At 38.6% G+C, this 21,851-nt stretch overlaps 1 protein-coding gene across 1 annotated transcript; it reads right to left on the reverse strand.

The window, feature by feature from the left end:
* Positions 1–325: 325 nt before the first annotated feature.
* LOC104863213 (proline-rich protein 23A) lies at positions 326–1,524 on the reverse strand. The gene has a single exon (XM_010625587.1). It carries the CDS (start codon positions 1,245–1,247, stop codon positions 462–464), a length of 786 nt encoding a protein of 261 aa, XP_010623889.1. The 5' UTR covers positions 1,248–1,524; the 3' UTR covers positions 326–461.
* Between the last annotated feature and the right edge of the window lie 20,327 nt (positions 1,525–21,851).

The raw sequence follows: 21,851 nt of genomic DNA on the forward strand, positions 1-21,851 counted from the left end.
CGGGCTCCATAGTGAGTTCAAGGGCAGCCAGAACCACATGGCAAGACCCTGTGTCAATAACAACACACATGCACATATTCATCAAAAAGCAAAACTAAAGACTCGGAGGAATTCAAACTTCTCAAGGATGACTTCTATAGGGAAAAAGGAAAGAGTAGCAGTCTCTAGGTCTGAAAGTAGACTGTCAAAGAGCCACTCCTCCCCACCACACTTTTTTTTTTTTTTTTTTTTTTTTTTTTTTTTTTTTTTTTATTTTTTTTGCTAATCAGAAAGTCTTCCAGACTTTCTAAAACAGCCACTTATTCAAACTCTACAACATCGCCTACATTAAAACAAACAAAAAACAAAAAACAAAAAACTATCCGTTGGGTATCCTTTAGGTTGTGTAGTGCACAAACAATAGCCGTGAGAAGACCCTCACTTGGACCCCAGAAGAGTGGTGAAGTGTTGCAGGAAGCAATTTATTCCTGAAACAGGCGTCTCCTGGCTTTGCAATGAGGACCCAGACGCACTGGGCGGTCATGGGGACCAGGACTGGGAAAGGGAGGCAGAGGTTGGAGTGGTGAGGTGGGGAAGGGCCTCAGCAGATGGAAGTTGTCCTGGTCGAAGAAGAGGCCAGGAGAGCCACTTGCAAAAGGAATGATGGGGACCACCAGAGGCCTTGGCTCTGGGATGGAGCCCTGTGGGTCAGGGCTTGATACTGCTGTGGGCCAGAGCAGAAGCCCAGCAGTGAGGCCGGCTGGAGAGTCCCCGTAAGGCACCAGGAACACGGAGTGCGCATCATCCTGGGCTTGGACCTCTTCGTGGTCGGCCATCTCTGGGATAGAAGCACAGAATCCCTGCTGCTCCACCAAGATGACGATGTTGTTCTCCTGGGCTGCGCCCAGGCAGGCACCCTGCGCGTCCAGACCTTCATGAGAGTCGCTCTGCCCTCCGGAGCCTCCGTCGGTGGAGCACAGGAGGTTGTGGGGGCCCAGGATGACGGTGTGGTCTTGCAGAGTCACTTGCAGGACCGAGTCAGGCATGGCCTCCACCACCAGGTTGAAGCTGTCCAGGGGCAGCTGCAGGGCGCAGCCCTCTGACAAGATCACCATGGAGGAGAGCGCAGGCGCAGCCGGCGGATCCGCTGAGTCTTCCTGGACTGGCACGGAGCAGGTCTCTGGGCCAGCGTGATCCTCCAGGCCGGGCTGCGGTGTGGACCAGGTCGCAGAGTAGACGCCTGCGCTGTGGGGCCGGATGCCCATCATGTTGATGGCGGTGAGTGGGCTCCGGGAACTGCCTCCAGGCGTGCACTGTGCTGTCCTGTGCGTGGTGACAGGTCAGTCTTCTGAGGGGGAGGGGTGAAAATTGAGGCGAGTTGGGCCGCTGGGTGGCCTGCCGTGCTGGTTTGTGAGTAGCTTCTGCCCCTGGCCTCGGTTTCCTCCTTAGAACCTCTTGTCTTCTTCACACAGTTAGGATGCGCAGTAGGTGGCGTGTTCTGTTGCAAGTGATGATGGGAAACCAAATCGCAAAATGTCAGCCTAGGCCCTGCCCCTAGGCGGGCTCTGCCCTAGGGATTGACCAATAGTAGCATCCGTGGTTGGTAGGTCACAGTTAGATAATACTGTTATGGTCCAATAGAGGGCAGAGCAACTTCCTTTCTCAGGGTTGTCTTCAGATGTGGAATTCATGGCTTTTCTTCGTTGTCGTCTTTCTGGTACCTCAGAAGTATTGCGGGAGCAACGAGGGTGCAATTTTGGACTGTAAGGCCAAAGTGAGACCCTGAGATGTAAGCCGGTTTGCTCTCAGGTCCTGCCCTGGAAGCGTCCTCTTTGCCCTATAGCCAAATAATGCAGTATGTTTTGGCATGGTATCCTTACGTTTTGTTCCTCCAGTTGTGAATGACGATACTCTTTTGCAGAATTTGGAGGGCAAAGGAATGCTAGCCTCGTTTGATATAAGCAGCTGCTGCTTTATCTGAGGATTAATACAAGAGTAATTATTATGCTAAGATCAGCTGAAGTAGTTTATATAAGTTGACCAAAGCTAAATTTTTTGGTACAGTATATCTGTTTTTAGTCTTAATTTACAAATGACCAAATGTTCTCTAAAAGCCATAGCAAATTGCCCAGGAGTTAGGAAGTAGCAGAGCTGAATCTGGCTTTTCCAGTTCCATTTAGTATATGTGCTGCTGAAGTGGGCACATTTAGCTCCATTTAGATAGTACAGTTAGAGTGTTAGTGCTTTTTATATGAGTGTTAGTTTTTAAACATTTTTATCAGGGCATGATTACATTACATAAGGATTACATTCATTGTGGAGAGTTGGTACATTTACATACCACATCTTTTCTTTTTACTTTTCCTTCTCCTCCCCTCCATGCCCCTCCTTCCATCTCTTGGTTCCCTTCCCATTTACAAAAAAATGCTTCTTCCTATTTCCTATTATCTATTTTGCTCTTTAGCTTATTTAGACTTTGGGTTTCTCATATTAGAGAAACCTTGTGATTTATAATTTGGGTTTCTCATACAAGAGAAACCAACAGGATATTTAAGCTTGTGTATCTGATTTATTTTACTTAACATCATGGTCTCAAGGTGCATCCATTTTTCTACAAATGATTGAAGTTTATCTTTTTTTGTGGCAGAGAATACTCTACTGTGTATAAATACCACATTTACTTTATCCATTTATCTGTTGATGGACATACAGGTTGCTTCCAAGATTCAGGTATTTTGACTTGTGCTGCCATAAACGTGGGTATATACACATCACTGTAATATGAAGTCTTTAACTCTTTTGGGAAGATGCTTAGATGTGACATAGCTGGGCCAAATGGAATTTCTAGTTTTAGTTTTTTGAGAAATTTACAAACTGATTTTCACAGTTTACATTTCCATCAACAATGTGGAAGGGTTCCTTTTTTAAAAAAATCTTTTTGAGTTTATTGGTACTTTTTAAATATACAGTACAGTCACATTCATTATTGGGATCTTGTACCCTTACATGACAGATCTCGGTTCTCATTTTTTTCATAACCCTGACCTCCCTTCACCCACTCCACCCTCCCCTATTTACAAAGACACTGTTTCCATTTTTTCCTTTTTTCATATATTTTCTTGTCCCTTATTTCCTTTCCCCTACTCTTTCCACTTCCCCTGCCCCTTAGCCCTTTTGTGGAAGGGTTCCTTTTATTCCTATTTTCTTCAGGGTTTTTATAATGAGTGGATGTTGGATTTTTTAAGGGCCTCTTTTTATTTTGGAGACAGAGTTGTGTTAGATAGTTCAGGCTGTCCTTGAGCTCACTGTGTAATCCAGGATGGCCTCAAACTTGCAACAATCCTCCTGCCTCAGCCTTCTGAGGGCTGGGATTATAGGTATGCTCCACCATGTCCAGCTTTAAAAGCATTTTGTATCTTTTGAGATGATCATGCAATTTTTGTCATTGCTCTTGTTTATGTGATATATTACATTTATTAATTTATATATATTGACCCATCCCAAAGATAAAGCCCACTTGGTCATGGTGCATGATCTTTTTGACACTTTGCTGCATTGTGTTTGCCATTATTTTCATTAGGATTTTTGCATCTGTGTTTATTAAAGAGTTTGGCTGTAGTTCCTTTTTTTTGTGGGGATCCTTTTCTAGTTTTGGAATTAGGTAATGCTACTTCCAGGAATAATTTTGGGAGTACTACTTCCCTTTTAATTTTGTTGAAGACTTTGAGGAGTATTGGTGTTAGATCTTCCCTGAAGTTTCTGTAGACTTCAGCAGTAAATCAATTAGATCCTGAGTTCTTCTTAGTCGGTAGTTTTTTAAAAATTACTGTTTCAGTTTCATTGCCTATTATTGGATTATTTAGGTTTTTATATGTTTTTCGTTCAGTTTAGGTAATTCAGGTGTATCTAGAGATTTGTTCATTTCTTCAAGATTCTCCAATTTACTGGAGTACAGGTTCTCAAGTAGTTACTAATAATCTTCTGGATTTTGGCTGTGTCTATTGCAAATTTACTTTTTTTCATTTCTAATTGCATTGATTTAGGTCTTTTCTTTCTTTTTTTGGTAAGATTGGCTAAGGGATTGTCACTTTATTCTTCTGATGAATTACTCTTTGATTAATTGATTCTGTGTATTGATTTTTAGTCTCAATTTTGTTAATATCTGCTATGATCTTCATAATTTTCTTCCTTGTTCTGGCTTTGGATTTGGATTGTTTATGTTTTTCTAGGACCTTAAGGTATATCGTCAGGGCAAGATTTGTATATATACAAATGCAAGTATGTATTTATATGGGCTCACTTGATTTTTGTGATATGGATAGTCATGACTATAAACTTCCCTCTTAGGACTGCTTTCATTGTGACTCATAAGTTCTGATATGTTGTACTGGCATTATTGTTTGATTCTAGGAGCTATCTAATTTCTCTGTAATCCATTTATTATTCAGAAGACTATTGTTTACTTTCTTGTGTTTGTATAATTTCTGAGGTTTCTTTTGTTACCCATTTCTTGTTTCATCGCACTGTGATCTAATAGCTTTCATGGTATGATTTCAATATTTTTTGCATTTACTTACGCATGTTTTATCTGCTAGCATGTGGTTTATTTTGGAGAAAGTTTTGTGTAGTGCTGAAAAGAATGTGTGCTTTGTTGTTGCAAGGGGAATTCTGTAGATACCTGTTAAACCCATTTATTTGAAGGTTTGATTTAACTGATACTTCTTTGTTGATTTTTTTTTTTTTGGTCTAGTTGATCTATTTGTGATAGTGGGGGTATTGAGGTCTCCCACTCTAATTGCAATGATGTTTGTCTGATACTTTGTCTACTAGTGTTTGTTTTATGAAGTTGAGTGTGTCAGTGTTTGCTGCATGTGTTTATAATTTCTATCTCTTCCTGTTGAATTGTTCACTTAACTAATATATAGTGACTTTTGCCTCTTCTGCTCAGTTTTGGCTTGAAGTCCACTTTGTCTAAAAATAGGGTAGCTACTCCTTCTTGTTTTTGGGTTCCCATTGTATGGAATATTGTTTTCCATTCTTTGATTTTTTTTTAATCTGTGACTTTCCTTTGAATTAAATATGATACTGCATATCATTGGGTTTGTTTCTTGATCCATTCTGCCAATCTATATCTTTTGATTGGGGAATCGAAACCATTCACATTGAGAATTATTACTGAAAGTAATTTCTGTCATTACCTTATTTATTTATTTATTTATTTATTTATATTTTTGGTACTGTGGATCAAACTTGGGACCTTGCACTTGCGAGGCAGGCAGCAGAACAACTGAGCTAAATCCCTGCCCTGATTTTCCTCTTTTTTCCCCTGTCTGCATAACTGCTCACCCTGCCTCCTGTCTGCATTGTCTTTATCTAGTATATCCTTAAGAAGCTTTTGTAGCTGGGTGTAGTGGTGCATGCCTATAATCCCAGCACTTGGGAGGCTGAGGCAGGAGGATTGCTGTCAGTTCAAGACCAACCTGGGCTACATAGTGAGTTCCAGGTCAGTCTCAACTACATACTGAGACCCTGTCTCAAAAAAACAAAAAAAAAAGGCCAGGTGTGGTGGTGCATGCCTATAATTCCAGCACTGGGGAGGCTGAGGCAGGAGGATCTCTGTGAGTTCGAGCCGAGCCTGGGTACAAAGTGAGTTCCAGGTCAGTCTCAACTAACTATATAGTGAGACCCTGTCTCAAAAAAAAAAAAAAAAATGGTTTGGTGGTCATGAATTTCTTAAGGTGCTCTGTGATGGAAATACTTTATTTCATCATCAATTTTAAAAGGTAGTTTTACAGGATGTATCAGTAAGGGTTGGAAGTCATTTTCTTGTAGAGCTTGAAGTACTTCACGCCAAAGTCTCCTGGCTTTAAAGGTTTGGGTTGAAAAGTCTGTTGTAATTTTTTTTGGGGGGTATTGAGGATCAAACTCAAGACCTTGCACATGCAAGGCAGGTGGCAACATCACTGAGCTCAATCCCTGGCCCAGTCTGCTGTAATTCTAATTGGCTTACTTTTATAAATTATTGTTTGCTTTTCTCTAATAGCTTTTGAGATTTTGTCCTCATGTTCAACTTCTGGGATTTTTACTATGATGTGTGTGGAAAAATTCTTTCTTTGATCACGACTATTTGGGATTCTATATGTGTCACTTATCTGTATGTTTAATTATTTTCCTATATTTGAAAAGTATTATTTCTGTAACATGCCTGTTTTATGCCATTTTTGTTGTCTTCTGATTTTTCACTAATTCCAATTAATCTTAGTCTTTTTTGTGTCATCTAGCAGCTGCTCTACCCATTTTTCATGTTCTCTTCTTTTCAAGATGTCTCTGAGCAATTGGTCACTGCCATCAGCTCTGCCTTTTGATTATGACACTCTGTCCTTAAGTAGAATTTTTAATCTCCTGGATTTTTGTTTGGTACCTTTTCCTGGCCTCAAATTCTTTGCTGAACGGGTCATTCATGTTTTGCTCATCTATTTTTTTTTATTACTGTCTTCTGTAAACTCATTCATCATTTGTTTATTGTCCATTTTTTTTTTGAGACAGGGTCTCACTATGTAGTTGAGACTGACCTGGAACTCACTGTGTAGCTCAGACTGGTCTCGAACTCACAGCAATCCTCCTGCCTCAGCCTCCCAAGTGCTGGAATTACAGGAGTGGGCCACCATACCTGTTCTTTTAAGTTGTATTTTATTTGACCTCACTGATTAAGTTGTTGATGGCTTTTGAAATCTCCTTTTGTAAAATTTTTTCAGCTATGTGGGTTTTGATTTTCTCTTCCCTTGATGCCCCAGCTATCACCTTTGGGAGACATGGTAGTTTTTGGAGACATTTCATTGCCTTGTCTTTCATATTTCTATTGTTGTGGAGTTTTTCTGAGGGGGCTGAGGCTTGTGGACATTTATTGTGGGAAGATTTTTTTTGCTAGTATGAATATCTCTTTAGTTTGTGTCTAGTTTTCTGTGATGCATTCTGACCATGGCTAACTATACGTCTTTGCCTCTGTTCCACAATACAACCACATTTGTTGATTTGGGAGAAGATGCAGTATATTTGGTCCTGCTCTGATTTCTCTTGGAATGGACCCAGTATTGTTGATGATATGAAGACAATCTGCATATTGGCCTGTAGAGAAATTCTATTAATTAACAACGACTGTGCTACCCTGACAATAACAACTAAATAAATAATAATAGCACCCAAGACAAATTGTATATTGACATAAGAACCAATATGTACTACCGTTAACCATAGAAAAGAGAGCTGTAATTATTGTATAAACACAGGCATATCAAATATTGACATATAATATTTAGTAGATATAAATATCTACTAACTGTAACAACTATACCCCTACTATTAACAATAATTGGGTAGAGTAAACAACTAAAGATTAATCAATCTTAATTGTTATGCTAGTAAAGGTAGAGGGAATGGGAAAAGGGAGAATGAAAGAAGAAAAATCTTGTGGCCGGGCGTGGTGGCGCATGCCTGTAATCCCAGCACTCGGGAGGCTGAGCAGGAGGATCGCTGTGAGTTCGAGACCAGCCTGAGCTACATACTGAGTTCCAGGTCAGTCTCAACTACATAGTGAGACCCTGTCTCAAACCACACCCCCCAAAAAAATCTGAAAAATTAAGCAATGGGACACATGAAGAAGGAAGAAAAAGTGAGATAAAGGATCTTGTTAAGGAGTAAAAGGAAATGAATAGAATTAGATAAGTATTCCAGAAAAGAGCAAATAAGAAAAAGAAGAAAAAAGAAACAACAAAAAGAAAAAAATAAAAAAAAGAGGAAAAAAGGAAAACAAACAAACAATCCCCATCCTTAAGAAAAACAGCTGAGGGGAAAAAAAGAAAGAAAGAAATGAGTGCAGAAAAAATTTTTTTCCTCTCTATATTTGAATGAGTGATTTCCTTTCAGGATCTACCATTTTGAAATCCAGCAAGCCATAGTTTCTCCTCTTACACAGGCTTACGGCCTGTGGATTTGTAAGGCATCCTGCCTTGCTTCAGAGGCCCCTCTGTCCATTCATAGTAGGTGGTGGCAGCCATCTAAGCCTAGGAGTGTCCTTGCTTATGTTCATAGATGGGGAGAGAAATCAGAGCTCTGATCTTTGCTAGATATTTGCAGCAGGGTGAAGGTTCAAGCAGCCACTGGACTTAATGCCAGCACTTTCAAACCTAGCCACTTTTGAAGGCCTCACATGTAGCGACTGGCTTTTCACCATGGAGGGCAGGACCCTTTCCTCCCTGGCCTGAGTTAAACTTCTTAGGGGCTCTATGTCTCACTCACTCCTTGTCTGCAGCTCTCTCCCATAGATAACGCTTATCTAGTCATTGTGGGAGAGTAAAACTGGGAACCCTAAAATGAAGTTGTTTTGTTTTTTTTCTATGACTCAGCCTTAAATAATCAACTCTTTACTGAAATGGTGCCTGATTAACACTCTGGCAGTATGATTGGTGGTGCACTGGATTCTTTCACCATTTGTAGCTTGCAGTGCTTTTTGAAGTAAAACACTGTGCTATTTTTTCAGTTTACAATAGCCATACATTTTTCTTGGGCCTAGTGCTGCTGTTCTGATCTGTTGTTTCTCCTTACCCTTATGGGCTTACTGGGTGACATCTGCAGAGATAGGTTCCCCTCCCTAGGAGCTGGGCTGAGTTTCCAGACTGCTTTGTTCTTTTTCTGCACTGTGCTCCATTTCTCTGTAGTTTCCAGTTTTCCTATCCCTTCCCTCTCAATTCTCAGAGGTGCATATCCGCCCCCACTTTGTCAAGTCGTTATTTTTCAGGTATCTGGATTCCGTAGAGAGGTTGTACTTTGCTTTTGATCACTATTCCACCATTTTAACATTTGTTTCTTTAAAATGTGTGAGATAAGCCCCTGCGGAATTTTTTTTAAACAAAGTGAGTTTGTCCTTTACATATTTCCTATGTACACATGGCTTATCTGTGTGATTCCTTGTTCAACCCAATTTACTGTCTTTCTTGGAACTCATGTGGGTTGAGGGATGCTACTGATTTCAGCCCTGGAACTCAATTTCAGTGAAGAAAAGGTTTTGAATTTTCACCTTAGCCAGTCCTCTTGAGAGTTTTACCTTGTTGACTCTTACTGAGATCTGCCTAGTCTTTCCTTTTGGCACATATTTGGTAATTTGGAGATTTAGGTATCTTTTAGTTTCCCTGAAAGTGGTATTTGGAGATTTAAACTCTTTTCTATCCTTATTGCCTTTGGGGTCATTTCTTTTGAAGGAGAGAATGTTCAAACCAAAAGTCAGTGTTCACATTAAAATTTAAACAAATATTGTCAAATGGCACTTTAAAGCCTTTCTATTTACATTTTCACCAGCAGTATCTGAGAGTTTCTATTTCTGTATAATTTGTATAACACTTTATCATTCTTAAAATTTTTCCTTAATACATGGGTAGAATATTGCATCTTGTTGTTTTAATTAGATTTTCCTAAGTGGTAGTGATATTGAACACACTTTTGTATTTTATTAGGAATTTAATTGTTTCATTAGTGAATTGCCCCTTATAGCCCTTGTGTAGTTTTCTAGTATGTAGCTCCATCCATTTTCTATAGAAATTCTTATTTGTTATGGATATTAATTTTTGCTACTCTTCTCAAATCTATTGCTACTCTTTTACCATATTTATAGTATCCTTTATCATATGGTTCTATATTTTGATGTCACTTTGATAAGTGATTAAACCCACGGCCCCAAGTATACTAAGCACCCACTGTACCCACTGAGATATACCCCAGCTCTCTTTCTCTGTTTATTTGAATTGTTTCCATTGTATACAAAATTATCCTTACTTGTTGGTCTATTTCTAATTCTTTGTTGTATCGTTAGTCTATAATATTTTTGTTTTAGAGCTGAAATTGTTATTAAGTTTTGATATCTAGTAGGGCAAGTTTGCTCATTAGCCTTCTCTTTAAAAATTGTCTTGACTACGTTTGCACATATTTTCTTCCGGATGAATACACAGTGAGCTTACTAACTTCTTTATTAAAACCTATTGTGATTTTTAGAGAATCGCACTGAGTTGTATATTGATTTCAGAGTATGTTCATCTTTATAATCTTACATCTTCCTTTCCAGAAAGAGTACATCTGACAATTCATTCAGGTTTTCTTTATAGATTATTTAAATTTTCTCCATACAAGTCTTAACAGTTTTTCTTAGATTCATCTTGTATTTATTTTATTCATCTTGTGAATAGTATACACACACATACTATATATATTTATATAGTATATAATATATTATCTGTAATACAGATAATATATTAAAATATATATTTCTATTACATTTTCTGATTGCTTGTTGCAGGTGTAAAGGAAAGCTATGCCTTCCCTCCTCTTTTGTTCCTGTTTTTCTTTTTGGGTATTTAATGCCCTCATTTTACTCATAATTAGTTTTCTTGTTTATTCTCTTAAATTTGTTTGCTACTTCATCATTATGACTTGCAAATTTGACAGTTTGGTCTCTTCCTATGCATATACCTAGTTTCTTGAAAGTTTGTCTTAGCGTTAAGCTGCCCCTACACAGTTGAATTACTGTGGTGATGGCGGGTATCACTGACTAGGATTTGACTCATAGGACACTGCCTAAAGTTTCATACCTATCTTGGATTTTGTAGTAGGTTTTTGTGAATTTATCACCTTGACGAATTTTTTCTGCAGTCAATAGTTGGTCAAGAAATATTGTTTAAAAATTAAGGAAAAATGTTTAATTGATCATATGCTTTTAGTATCTTTTTATTTAGGAATATATATATGTGTGTGTATATGTGTGTGTGTGTGTGTGTGTGTGTGTGTTTGTGTGTGTGTGTAATGTTTGGCATATGGTTGATATACAGTTTTGTTTAACTCCTCCCTACTGTCAGACCTATGTTGGCCTTGTGAAATAAATTGAAGTATCTGTTTTTTCTATATACTCTGAAACAGTTTCTATAGCCTGGAGTTTATCTTTTCTTTGAAGATTGGGCAGTCTTTACTCATTAAATCCTCTAAAAATGAAGATATTTTTCCCTATTTTTTGTTGTTATTGGTCTCCAAGAAAAACTTAATTTAAATTACTTTCATTACCCTGCCACCCTACATCTCCAACAAAGCATTTAAAGATATAAATTTTTGAAGCTTTTTGCTAATTGCATTCCAAGTTTGTCATTTTCTTTTCATTCTCAGTTGATGATTTCTATTTTGATCTCATTTTTGACCTAAGAATAATTCTAAATTTAAAATAACTATTATTAGAAACCTCATTTTCTTTTTTATTTTGAATTCTTTTGCTTTGTATTAGTGAATGTTGACTATACGATTTCCTTTGTGGTGGTCAATGCTTTGAAGTGTCTCATGTGCATTTGTGTAAAATAGTTGTTCCATTTTTTGTTGGGTGTAATTTTCTGTTAGATCCAGTTTTTTTTTTTGTTTTTTTTTTTTGTACTAGGGATCGAACTTGGGTCCCTGCACTTGTGAGGCAGGCAGCAGTACCACTGAGCTAAATCCCCAGCCATGATACACAGTATTAATTGTATTATTTATGTCCTTTCTGTAGTGCCCAACAGCTTTCTTGGGTGATGGAAATATTCTGTCTGATAAAGAGGCTTGTAGCCACATGTGACCATCAAGTGCTTAAAAGTGTGTGTGTTATATTTGAGGAACTGAATTTTATATGTTATTTGTTATTATTTTAAATTTATTATTTTTTCTTTTATTGAGTTTATTGGTACATTTTAGGTATACAGTATAGTTACATTCATTATTGAGATCTTGTACCTTTACATGACAGGTGGTCTTGGTTCTCATTTTTTTCCCCTTGTCCCTGCCCTCCCTTCACTCCCTCCTCCCTTCCCCATTTATAAACACTTTATTTCCATTTTTTCATTTTCTTATATTTTTTCCCTTATTACCTTTCCCCTACCCTTCCCATTTTCCCTACACCTTTAGCCCTTAGGATCTTATGTACTATTACAATTTATTCATTCCAGAGAAACTATTTGGTATTTACACATGTTTGACTTACTTATTTCACTTAGGAGTATATCCTCAATATGTATCCATTTTCCTATGAATGAATCTAATTTCTCATTCTTTATGGCTGAGTAGTATTCCATTTTATAGAAAAACCACATCTTCTTTATCCAATCTCCAACTGATGGGCAAATGGGCTGTTTCCAAGTTTTAGCTATTACAAACTGTGCCGCTATAAACATGGGTGTGCATATATCACTCTGGTATGATTCTTTTAATTCTTTTGGAAAGATACCCAGCAGAGGGATGGCTGGGTCAAATGTAGCCTCTAGTCCCAGCTCTTTGAGGTATCTCCATATTGATTTCCATAGTGGTTGCACCAGTCTGCACTCCCACCAACAATGGAGAAGGGTTCCTTTCTCCCCACAACCCCTCCAGCATTTGTTATTGTTTGATTTCTTGATAGCAGCCATTCTTTGTGGGGTGAGGTGGAATCTCTGTGTTTTCACCTGCATCTCTCGAGTGACCAGTGATGTGGAACATTTTTTCATATATTTGCTTGACGCTTTTACTTCTTTGTCTGAGAAACGCCTGTTCAGTTCAGATGCCCATTTTTGAATCGGGTCTTTATATTTGGGGGGGGCTTATTTTAAATTTAAATCTAAACAGTTATGCTTAAATAGACTATAATATGGGGTGCCTCTGAATTATTCAGTAATTTTGGTCTATGTTATTACTTAATTTCTGACTGGTGATTTAAAGTCTGCACCCTGACTTAGAGTAGATTTGATTTGATTAGATTTGTTAGTTTGACTTTTGGCCCTTTTTAGTCTAAGGGTTCGTTTTTCCTCACCTTTGGAACGTTTTTCCTCCTATTATTTTTTGAGTATACTCTCTCTATCTTCTCTAATCTCTCTTTCTGAGACTCCATTTTGATAATAGTTTATCTGTTAGATTTCAATTTCTCCTAATCCTTCTTATATATTTCTGTCTCTTTGTCTTGTTGCATTATGCTAAAGGAAGGTTGCTTGACTTAATATCCCATTTCCTGGATCTACTGTTAGTTGTGTCTAGTTTTTATTCAGCTGTTATTTTATGATCAAAATTAAAAATCTCTGGACATTCAATTTTTTATGGCTATAATTTTCTCTTGCACCTTTCTATATATACTGATTGTCTTTATTCTAAAGATTTACTCTACTTGCTGTATTGTCTCCTTCAAGTGCTCTTGTCTATGTATTTGTATGTACCTCTTTCATGGTATTGGTTTCCTCAAATGTTTGGTGAATGTTGATTGGGATCATCTTTGTATCTGAGAGTGTCAATTAGCCTATGGTTGCTGAATTTGCTAATTGCACTCTGGTAATGGAGAGGGTACTGTTTGTAGGGTGCGTCACTAGTTAGTCTTCTGGGTTTGAGAGCACTCTCTTCTTTTTAAGTACATCCAGACATTGTGTGTTGCCCTCCTTCTGTGTTCTCTCTCATTACTCCTACCTGGACTAAATATTTCTGCCTAGTTGTGGCAGGCAAGGGATGAAGGAGAGTCAATTGGCTGCTGTTTTTGTGGCCTCTCTGACTAGATACCTATCTGGTTGCTTCTTTGTTAAGAAGTATGAAGGTCTAAGATTTTACTTTACTTATGAACTCATGTATTAGCCCCATTAGTTTCATGAACACTGGTAGAAGCTGTAAAACTCCTGCGTCAGAGACAAAGGATTTTATTACTCATTGTTCATCAAGCATCATGAACTTTATTGTCATGTTAGTTTTCTTGTCTCTCCTGCCACTTTCCCCATTTCCTTCCTCTCCTCAGCCTCTGGCAACTACTAATCTCCTTTATGTTTATGTGGATTTGTCTAGTTTGAACATTTAATATAAATGGAATCATACAATATGTGATTTAAAAAAACTAGCCTCTGTTACTTAAAATATTTTCAAGATTCATCTATGTGTAGTATCATATATTAGCATTTTCTTCCTTTTAATGACTGTATACTATTCAATTGTGTGAATATACCACAATTTGTTTTTCCATTCATAATCTGAAGGACATTTGGATTATTTCCTCTCTTTGGCTATCATAATTAATGTTGTGAACAGTCATGTACAAGTGTTTGTGTGGACTAATTGGGGGAAACACTCCATTGGTCTTGCCCAAAGCAGGCTGTAAGCAGTGCAGCCTACAAAGTGTTAACCCTGCAACTGGCTTTTTAAAAAAACTGAGTCTGACCAAAGCATATGAGAAAACAGACAGCCAAGGTCAGAGTGACTTTTACCTGAAATTCCATTCTCAGCCTAATACAAGAATATTTCTTCTTTTACAAGCCTTGCCTGTATCAGCAATATATCATTAGCACGCATATCTATTCCTTTTACTCCAAGTTAACTGTGATTGTGTCACTAATAAATATCAGTGACTTTGGCTAGCCAGCATATTTGCTGCTTGCTCTGCACTGGTCATCCTGGCTTCCCATATTTTTTTCCTTAATTCTGTCTCTGAGTCTTCCTTTTCGCCATGCGCCATAGATCCTGAGCAGATCAGGACCCATCTTGGGAGTCTCTGGTAGACATATGTTTTTAATTCTATTGGTCGGGATAGAATGGAAGTACTTAAAACTCTGTTTAATATTTTTTAGGACCCGACAAACTGATTTTCAGGAGACTTCACCAATTTACATTTCTACCAACAATTTCTCCATGTTCTCACCAGGACTTGTTATCATCTGTCTTTTCAATCATAGCCTTCTTAGTGGATATGAAGATACATTGTGATTTACATTTTTCTAATATTTAATAATACTGAGCATCTTTCTTCTACTTATTAATCATTTATATATTTTCTTTAGAGATATGTCTGCTCAAGCTTTTGTCAGTTTTTAAATTGGACTGTTTTTTTATGGTCAAGATGAAAGGGAGGGCAGGGAAAAGGGTAAAAAATGAGAACCAAGACCTGTCTTGTGAACGTACAGGACCCCAGTCATGAATGTAACTGTACTGTATACCTAGAGTGTACCAATAAACTCAATAAAAAGAAAAAAAAAGATGAAAGAGTTGTCTGTATATCTTTGAGGAAAGTTTCTTCCTTTTTTTTTTCTTTCTTTTTGCAGTAATAGGATTGAATGCAGGACCTTCACATTGAACTACATCTCGAGCCCTTTTTACTTTTTATTTTAGACATGATCCTGTTAAATCACTAAATTGCCTAGGCTGGGCTGAAACTTGTGTTCCTCCTGCCTCAGCCTCCCAGAGTGCTGGGACTACGGGTGTGTGCAACTACATGACTTCACCTTCTTTATATTATACTTTCAAGTACAAAACTTTTTTTATTTTGATGTTTAATTCACCTATTCTTTCTTTTGTAATTTTTGTTTTTTGGGGTGTCTTATCTAAATTGAATGAATCTTTAAACTGTTCCTCAACTTTTAACTTTTCTCCCTGTATCTGTCTTTTTCATTATAAATGAAATGAGTATTCTGAAAATATTTTATTAATCACTTCCTATTTTAAATCTTCCTTTGGGTTTCCATAGCTTTCCTTTGCTTTCAAGAGAAGTCCAAATACTTTTTCATGGGAACAAGCTCTCAATGATTTGAACTTGTTTGTCCTATGTGCTAGTGCCTCACTTCTAGCCCTAGTTGGAGCAATGCCTCCTGTTCACATTCTCTCTCTTTTTACCTCTCTTATCAGGACTTATGGCTCTCTATATGAAAAGGAGTAACACTGGAGGGATTAAATTACATAGGACCCTGACAGAATGAAGAAATGTTTTAAAATGGGCTTTGTGTAATAGAAATAATATTCAATCCTGGAAATCCCAAGTGTGTGCTAGTAAGGAATGAGTTTATTTCAAAGGCAAAAGTCGCCTCAGATGGTGATCCAAATGACTTCTTATCAACTTGAATGACTTTTCCTGTGCAGTGTGCAGTTACTCTCAGGGTGAACACTTCTGAACTCCCTGGGAGAACTGAAGGCATCTCTGGTTTCAGTGTAATTCAATTTAAGCAATGCTGTCATAGCATCTGTAGCTTGAAGCTGTTTCCCCCCCAGATATCACAGTTCAGGATAGACATGGAGGAGGCAGGGAAAGGAATCATACAACACACACTTCACTTGTTCTCTGTGGGAGGTGGGGGAATGGGAGAAGACAATTCAGAGTATCTATTTTATTCTGGCTAAGGTGCTAGAACTTTGGTATGTTATAGCCTTTATTTCTTAGAACATTCTAGTGGGGTAGGTTTTATCATGCCCATTTATCCAGAAGCCTGTCTCTTTGGATACATATATTCTGCTCTCATTGACTGTTGCTCCATTGATTAGTAGAACATTAGTAGTGTTCCATCTTGGCCCCATACTCTGTACTCTGGTCCAAGGTATCATAAAAAATATAATTTTACAGCTGGGTGGACAGTTTGGTGAGCTCCTGTTCTGGAGCAGACTTCTAGGACTCCTCTCTACCCTTCTGGAATATTTCTCTTTCTGGCTGGTGGTTCTTATTCCTACTGTGTGACTCTGGCCCACTTTATGTCCCACACTATCTGTATTTCTCTGTAGCTTCTCTAGAGCTCTGGGGTTCTGTGGTGGGTTTAGCCCCTTGGGCATTTCTGGAAGGGTGGTAGGAAGTCTCTGTCTCTATTCTCTCCATGCCAAACACTTGCCAAGCATCTACTGTGTGTAGGGCACTGTTGGTGGTGAAGATGAGAAACACAGTTCCTAGTCTCATGAAGCTTACCTTATGAGAAGACCTTGAACCAACAAGTAAACAAACATAAATAGCATGAGTCCACATTTTGATAAGAGCTGTGAATGAAACAGTGGAGATGTACTTTAGACTGACTTGTTAGGGCATAGAAGGGTTAAGGTGAGGATGAAGAAGAGAAACAGGATCCAGTTGGGGTTCCTTGAGTAGAAATGGCACGAAAGCCCTGGAGATGGAAGGAGCTTGATGTGATGGAAAAACTGAAAGATGACTTGGATGGGGCTTGAAAAAGTGGATGTAAGATGAGTAGGCCATGATGGGCAGGAGCCAGACCATCTGCAGCCTGTCAAAGGAAGAGAGTTTGAATATTCTTAGGATGTGTAGAGAACTAAGGAAAGGTTTCAAGTAAGGGAATATGTGATCAGAGCTGTGCCTAAAATATTTGTCGAGCCCTGTACAAAGCTAGCTTTGGAAGGGACGACAAAGTCGTTCATAGATGAGAAGACAGTGACTGGGATTAGGTAATAGAGAGAAGGCAGATTCAAGAGATATTCAAGAGGCAGAATACTCAAAACATGCTGTTGGGTTGATTGAAGAGATTAGGGATAGGCAGAGAGGAAGGATAAAGAGCAGGATGTTCATGTAGGCAAGGGAGCAGTCCTCCTAGTCCCACATTCCTCTGCTTTGTAACTTCTCTCCCCTTCCTAATCCACCACCCCTGTCTCCAAGCTGTATGAATTCTTCCCTCCTTTCCACTGCTCATGGGAAACCACCTCTACAGCTCTATCTTTGAGATTTCAGGTCCCCTAGCCAGGGATCTTGGCCTGGCCAAAGTGTGGCAACTTCCTTTTCCATTTATCTGGACTGAGGCAAAGTTTGTCTTTTTTGTTAAAGGAAGTTTAACGAGGAAGGAACTAGGGATGTGTTAATTAGTTTTTGACCGCTGCGAGAAAATCCGCTTAAAGGATAAAAGATTTATTTTGGCTCATGGCTTCAGCTATTCCAGTCCATGACTGGTTGGTTTCATTGGTTTTAGGCAGAAACATGATGGAGAGAAAGAGGTGAAGCAAAATTGCTTACTTCATGGCATGCAGAAGGAAATGGAGAAGGAGAAAAGGAAGGAGGGAGGGAGAGAGAGTGAAAGTGAGAGCAAGAGAGGAGAGACAGGAAGAAGAGGAGGAAGAAGGGAAGGGAGGGGAGAGCAAGGGATGGAAGGGCAGGGCCAGGGAAGTGGAAGCGGGAGGGGAAGGGGAAGGGAGAATACTTTTCTTCAGTGGAGACCAAGCCTTCAACACATGAACACTTAGGAGACATTTTAGATCCAGACCAATACAAAGGTCAGTGTAAGATAAATAACCTTATCAGCATCAACAAGGAAATTACAGATACTTTGTGAGAGGAGACAGTGCATCCTTTCATATAATTACAACCTAGTAAGCATCTACTGAATCCCTTACAGGGCAATTGGTTATTTGGCTAAGGATGAATCCTACAGGTTCCTGCATTTGGGGGCTGGTGAGAGAGACTAAGAAGGGTCAGCCTTAGGGGAGAGTATGGTAAGGCTCTCTTAGGGGAAGATAGGGGCATCCCAGATGGGCTGAGATTGAGGGAGACCACTTACTTGTTCCATTTACCACAGGGACAGGCCCCTCGCATGTCCAGCCTGTAGGTGCTCCTTAGGAATTACTAGTCTGACTGATGTGAAAAGGGCAAAACCCTGGGTAGTGGGAGCCTGATTTGAGCCTTTGTCAGCCAGTCTGTGTGAGCTCTAAACTTACCCTCGTGGCTTTGCCAGCTGGCAGGACTCCCTCAGGTGGCCAGAAAAGGAGAAACCTTATCTGTTGTTGGAGTCTGGATGAATGATGAAGGACTTGGTAGTAAGGCAGCCTCCTTGAGCAGCCTGAAAGCCCAGGCTAGATCCTTCTTGTCGGAATTAGGGCACGTGTTGCCTATGCTTTCTCATTGTCAATCATACAGCAGGATTCTACCTGGGCTCATAGAAACTTGGGGTAAGTGTGGGTTCAGGGGATTGCCCAGAGCTCCTGAGAATGCTTTCCAGGTGGGTGGCAGGTGGAATACTCATTCACTCTGGGATACTGAAACTTCTGGAATGTTAGAAAACTACCCTCTATCGATGGCAATCATGGTGGCTTCTGTACAAAGTTCCCAGGAAGCTCCTTCCTTGTCAGCTTCTGTGTTTTGAGTGTCCTTCAAAGTTATGCGTTGGAAATTAATTCCCAATATAACAGCATTGAGAGGTGGAAGCTTTAAGAGGTGATTAGGTCATGAAGCTTCTGTAATCATTAATAGATTAATTGTTATTAATTATTGCAGGGGCAGGTTTGTTACTAAAATGACTTTAGCACCCTCTTGCTTTCTCTTGTGTTGTGTGTTATCTTCTGCCATGTTATGATGTGGCACATGGCCCTCACTAGATGTAGCTTGGTCTTGGTCATCCTAGCTCCAAAACTATGAGCTAATCAACTTCTATTGTTTATAAATTACCCAGCCTATAATATTCTTTTATAGCAGTTCCAAACAGACTAAGACACCAGTATTAGCCGCATTTGTAGAGAAAAATGTACTAAACTTGAATTCTAGATTTGCCACTTGACTATGCAGTCTCCTTAAGTCTCGTCCTCTTCTGGGCCCCATTTTTACATCTGTATAATGAGCAGATCAGAGTAGAATTGATCATTGAGCAGTATTCATTCCATAGAGTTTACCTCAGAGCCTACATTCCTTCTCTGGCCTTCTTCTTTTTCTCCCTTCCCTCCTGCTCTCATTTTATCATCCCCTCCAGTGTCCCTGAGGCCCAGGCTCTTGCTGGAGGCCAGGAAGCAGTTGAGTCTCCCACTGTGATCTGTTGGTGGCAGCTTGGTCAGTAGTCTTCTCGGACAGTATCTCAGGACCATCATACTTGTCCTGCTGGTATCAATCACTTCTCATGGCATAACTTTGGTATGTATGTGAGAGACCCTCTTTGCAGTGGTGAGATGCTTCTCCATCTACTTTCATGAGAGACCAAGGTAATTTAAAGGGCCCAGGTGTCATCCATGCTTTTCTCCAACCTTTTCTCTAGTTTTCTTTCCTGCTTGACAGCGTGCAGTTTGTCATATCTGAGCTTGACAAACTTGCATTCTGATCTGATTTGTGTCTCCTGACTTCATGATCCTTCCAGCATAATTTGGTGAAAAGATTTTTCTTTCCTTATCCAGTTACCTTAACATCTTTGTCAAAAATCAGTTGACTAAATGTATATGCATTTGTCTTTGGTCTTTTATTATGTTCCATTGATTTGTATTTTTATATGCCAATGTAATTCTGCTTTAATTACTGTAGCTTCCAAGGGAAATAACTAACAGGTGAAGTGATACCTACAAAATGGAAGAAAAATCTTTGCTAGCTACTCTTCCAACAGAGGATTAATACCTGGAATCTATAAAGAAGTCAAAAAACTTAACAACAGAATGTCAAATAGCCCAATAGTAAGTGGGTGAATGAATTGAACAGACGGTTCTCAAAAGAAGTTCAAATGCCCAGTGAATATATGAAAGTTGTTCAACATCTTGAGGAAAATAAGACAAACTCAAACAGAAAAATACCACATTTTCCCTAATTTAGGGAACCTAAGAAGAATGACAAGAAAATAGAAGGGAGACTATTATTAGACAAGAAGAAGGGAGTAAGAGGGATGGGGATGAGAGTCTCAGGGAGGGTGATAAGGGGGATGGATGTGATCAAAATATATACATCAAAACCTTCCCAAAAATGTGAAACTTGGGGGAGAGTGGGGCAAGGTAAGTGATGGGAGAGAGAATGATCAAAGTATACCATGTGTGTGTACAGTCTGCCAAAATGCAAACCAAGTAATATGTATAACAAAGGAATGAAAAAATGTGCAACAACTTTAGCCATTCGGAAAGTGCAAATCAAAACTAAATCAAGATTGTTTCACCCCATCAGAATTGTTATCATCAAGAATACAAAAAACAATGAAATGAATGCTGGTGAAGATGTGGGGAAAGGGAACCATTTTACATGGCTAATGGGAACGTAAATTAGTACAGTCCCTATGGATATCCGTATGGAGTTTCCTCAGAACGCTAAAAATAGAGCTACTGTTTGATCAAGCTGTACTACACCTTGGTGTTTACTTGAAGAAATTAAAGTCAGAATGCTACAGAGTTGCTGGGATGTAGCTCAGCAGCATAGCACCTGCCTGGCAAGCTGGAGGTCCTGAGTTCAATCCCAGTAACAACAACAACAACAACAACAACAAAAAAGAATACTATAGCGTTCACTGCATATCCATGTTTATTGTGGCACAATTCACAATGGCCAAGATATGGAACCAGTCTAGGTGTCCATCAATGGATGAATAAAGAAAATTTGGTATATATGCACAATAGAGTATTATTCAGTTATAAAGAGGAACAAAATTTTGTCACTTGTAGAAAATTGGATGGACCTGGAGATCATATGTTGGGTGAAATAAGGCAAACTCAGAAAGAGAAATACTGTGTGTTCTCCCTACAATGTTGTTGAATATAAAAAAGATGACAAAGTGTAAGGGAGACTACTTTTAGTCAAGAAGAAAGGAGCAAGAGAGAAAGAGAAGGAGGTGTAAGGCCAGGTGATAGAGGGGATTGATAGGATCAAGATATACATACCAATCCCAATATATTGTAAAATTAATAGGCACTAATAATAAAAGAGAAAACAATTATTGTAGCTTCCTAGCAAATCTTGAAACCCAGGAATGTGAATTATTCAATTTTGTTGTCTTTCAGAGTTGTGTTATTCTAGGTCCTTAATGTTCTTATGTAAATTTTAGAGTCAGTTTGAAAAATTCTTTAAAAAAAAATCCTGTTGGGATTTTGATTGGAATTCTACAAATCAGTTCATCTTAATAATATTGAAATTTCCAAATAAAGAGCATAAGATATCTATTTATTTGGTCTTATCCATTTTTATTACTGTATAAATGTTGCCCATAGGTTTTTGGTTTTGTTGGCCATTTACATTGCCTGTTTTTATTTTTATTTATTTTTTTAAACTTTGTCCCATGAATAACTTTATTTTTTATTTTTTAAATTTTATTGGTACATTTTAGGTATACAATATCATGACATTCATCATTGGAGATTCATACTTTTACATAATATATCTTGATTCTTATTTTTCTCCA

This window comes from Fukomys damarensis, unplaced genomic scaffold (genome assembly GCF_012274545.1).
Source record: "Fukomys damarensis isolate Sample0158 unplaced genomic scaffold, DMR_v1.0_HiC HiC_scaffold_37, whole genome shotgun sequence".
Classification (NCBI taxonomy): domain Eukaryota; kingdom Metazoa; phylum Chordata; class Mammalia; order Rodentia; family Bathyergidae; genus Fukomys; species Fukomys damarensis.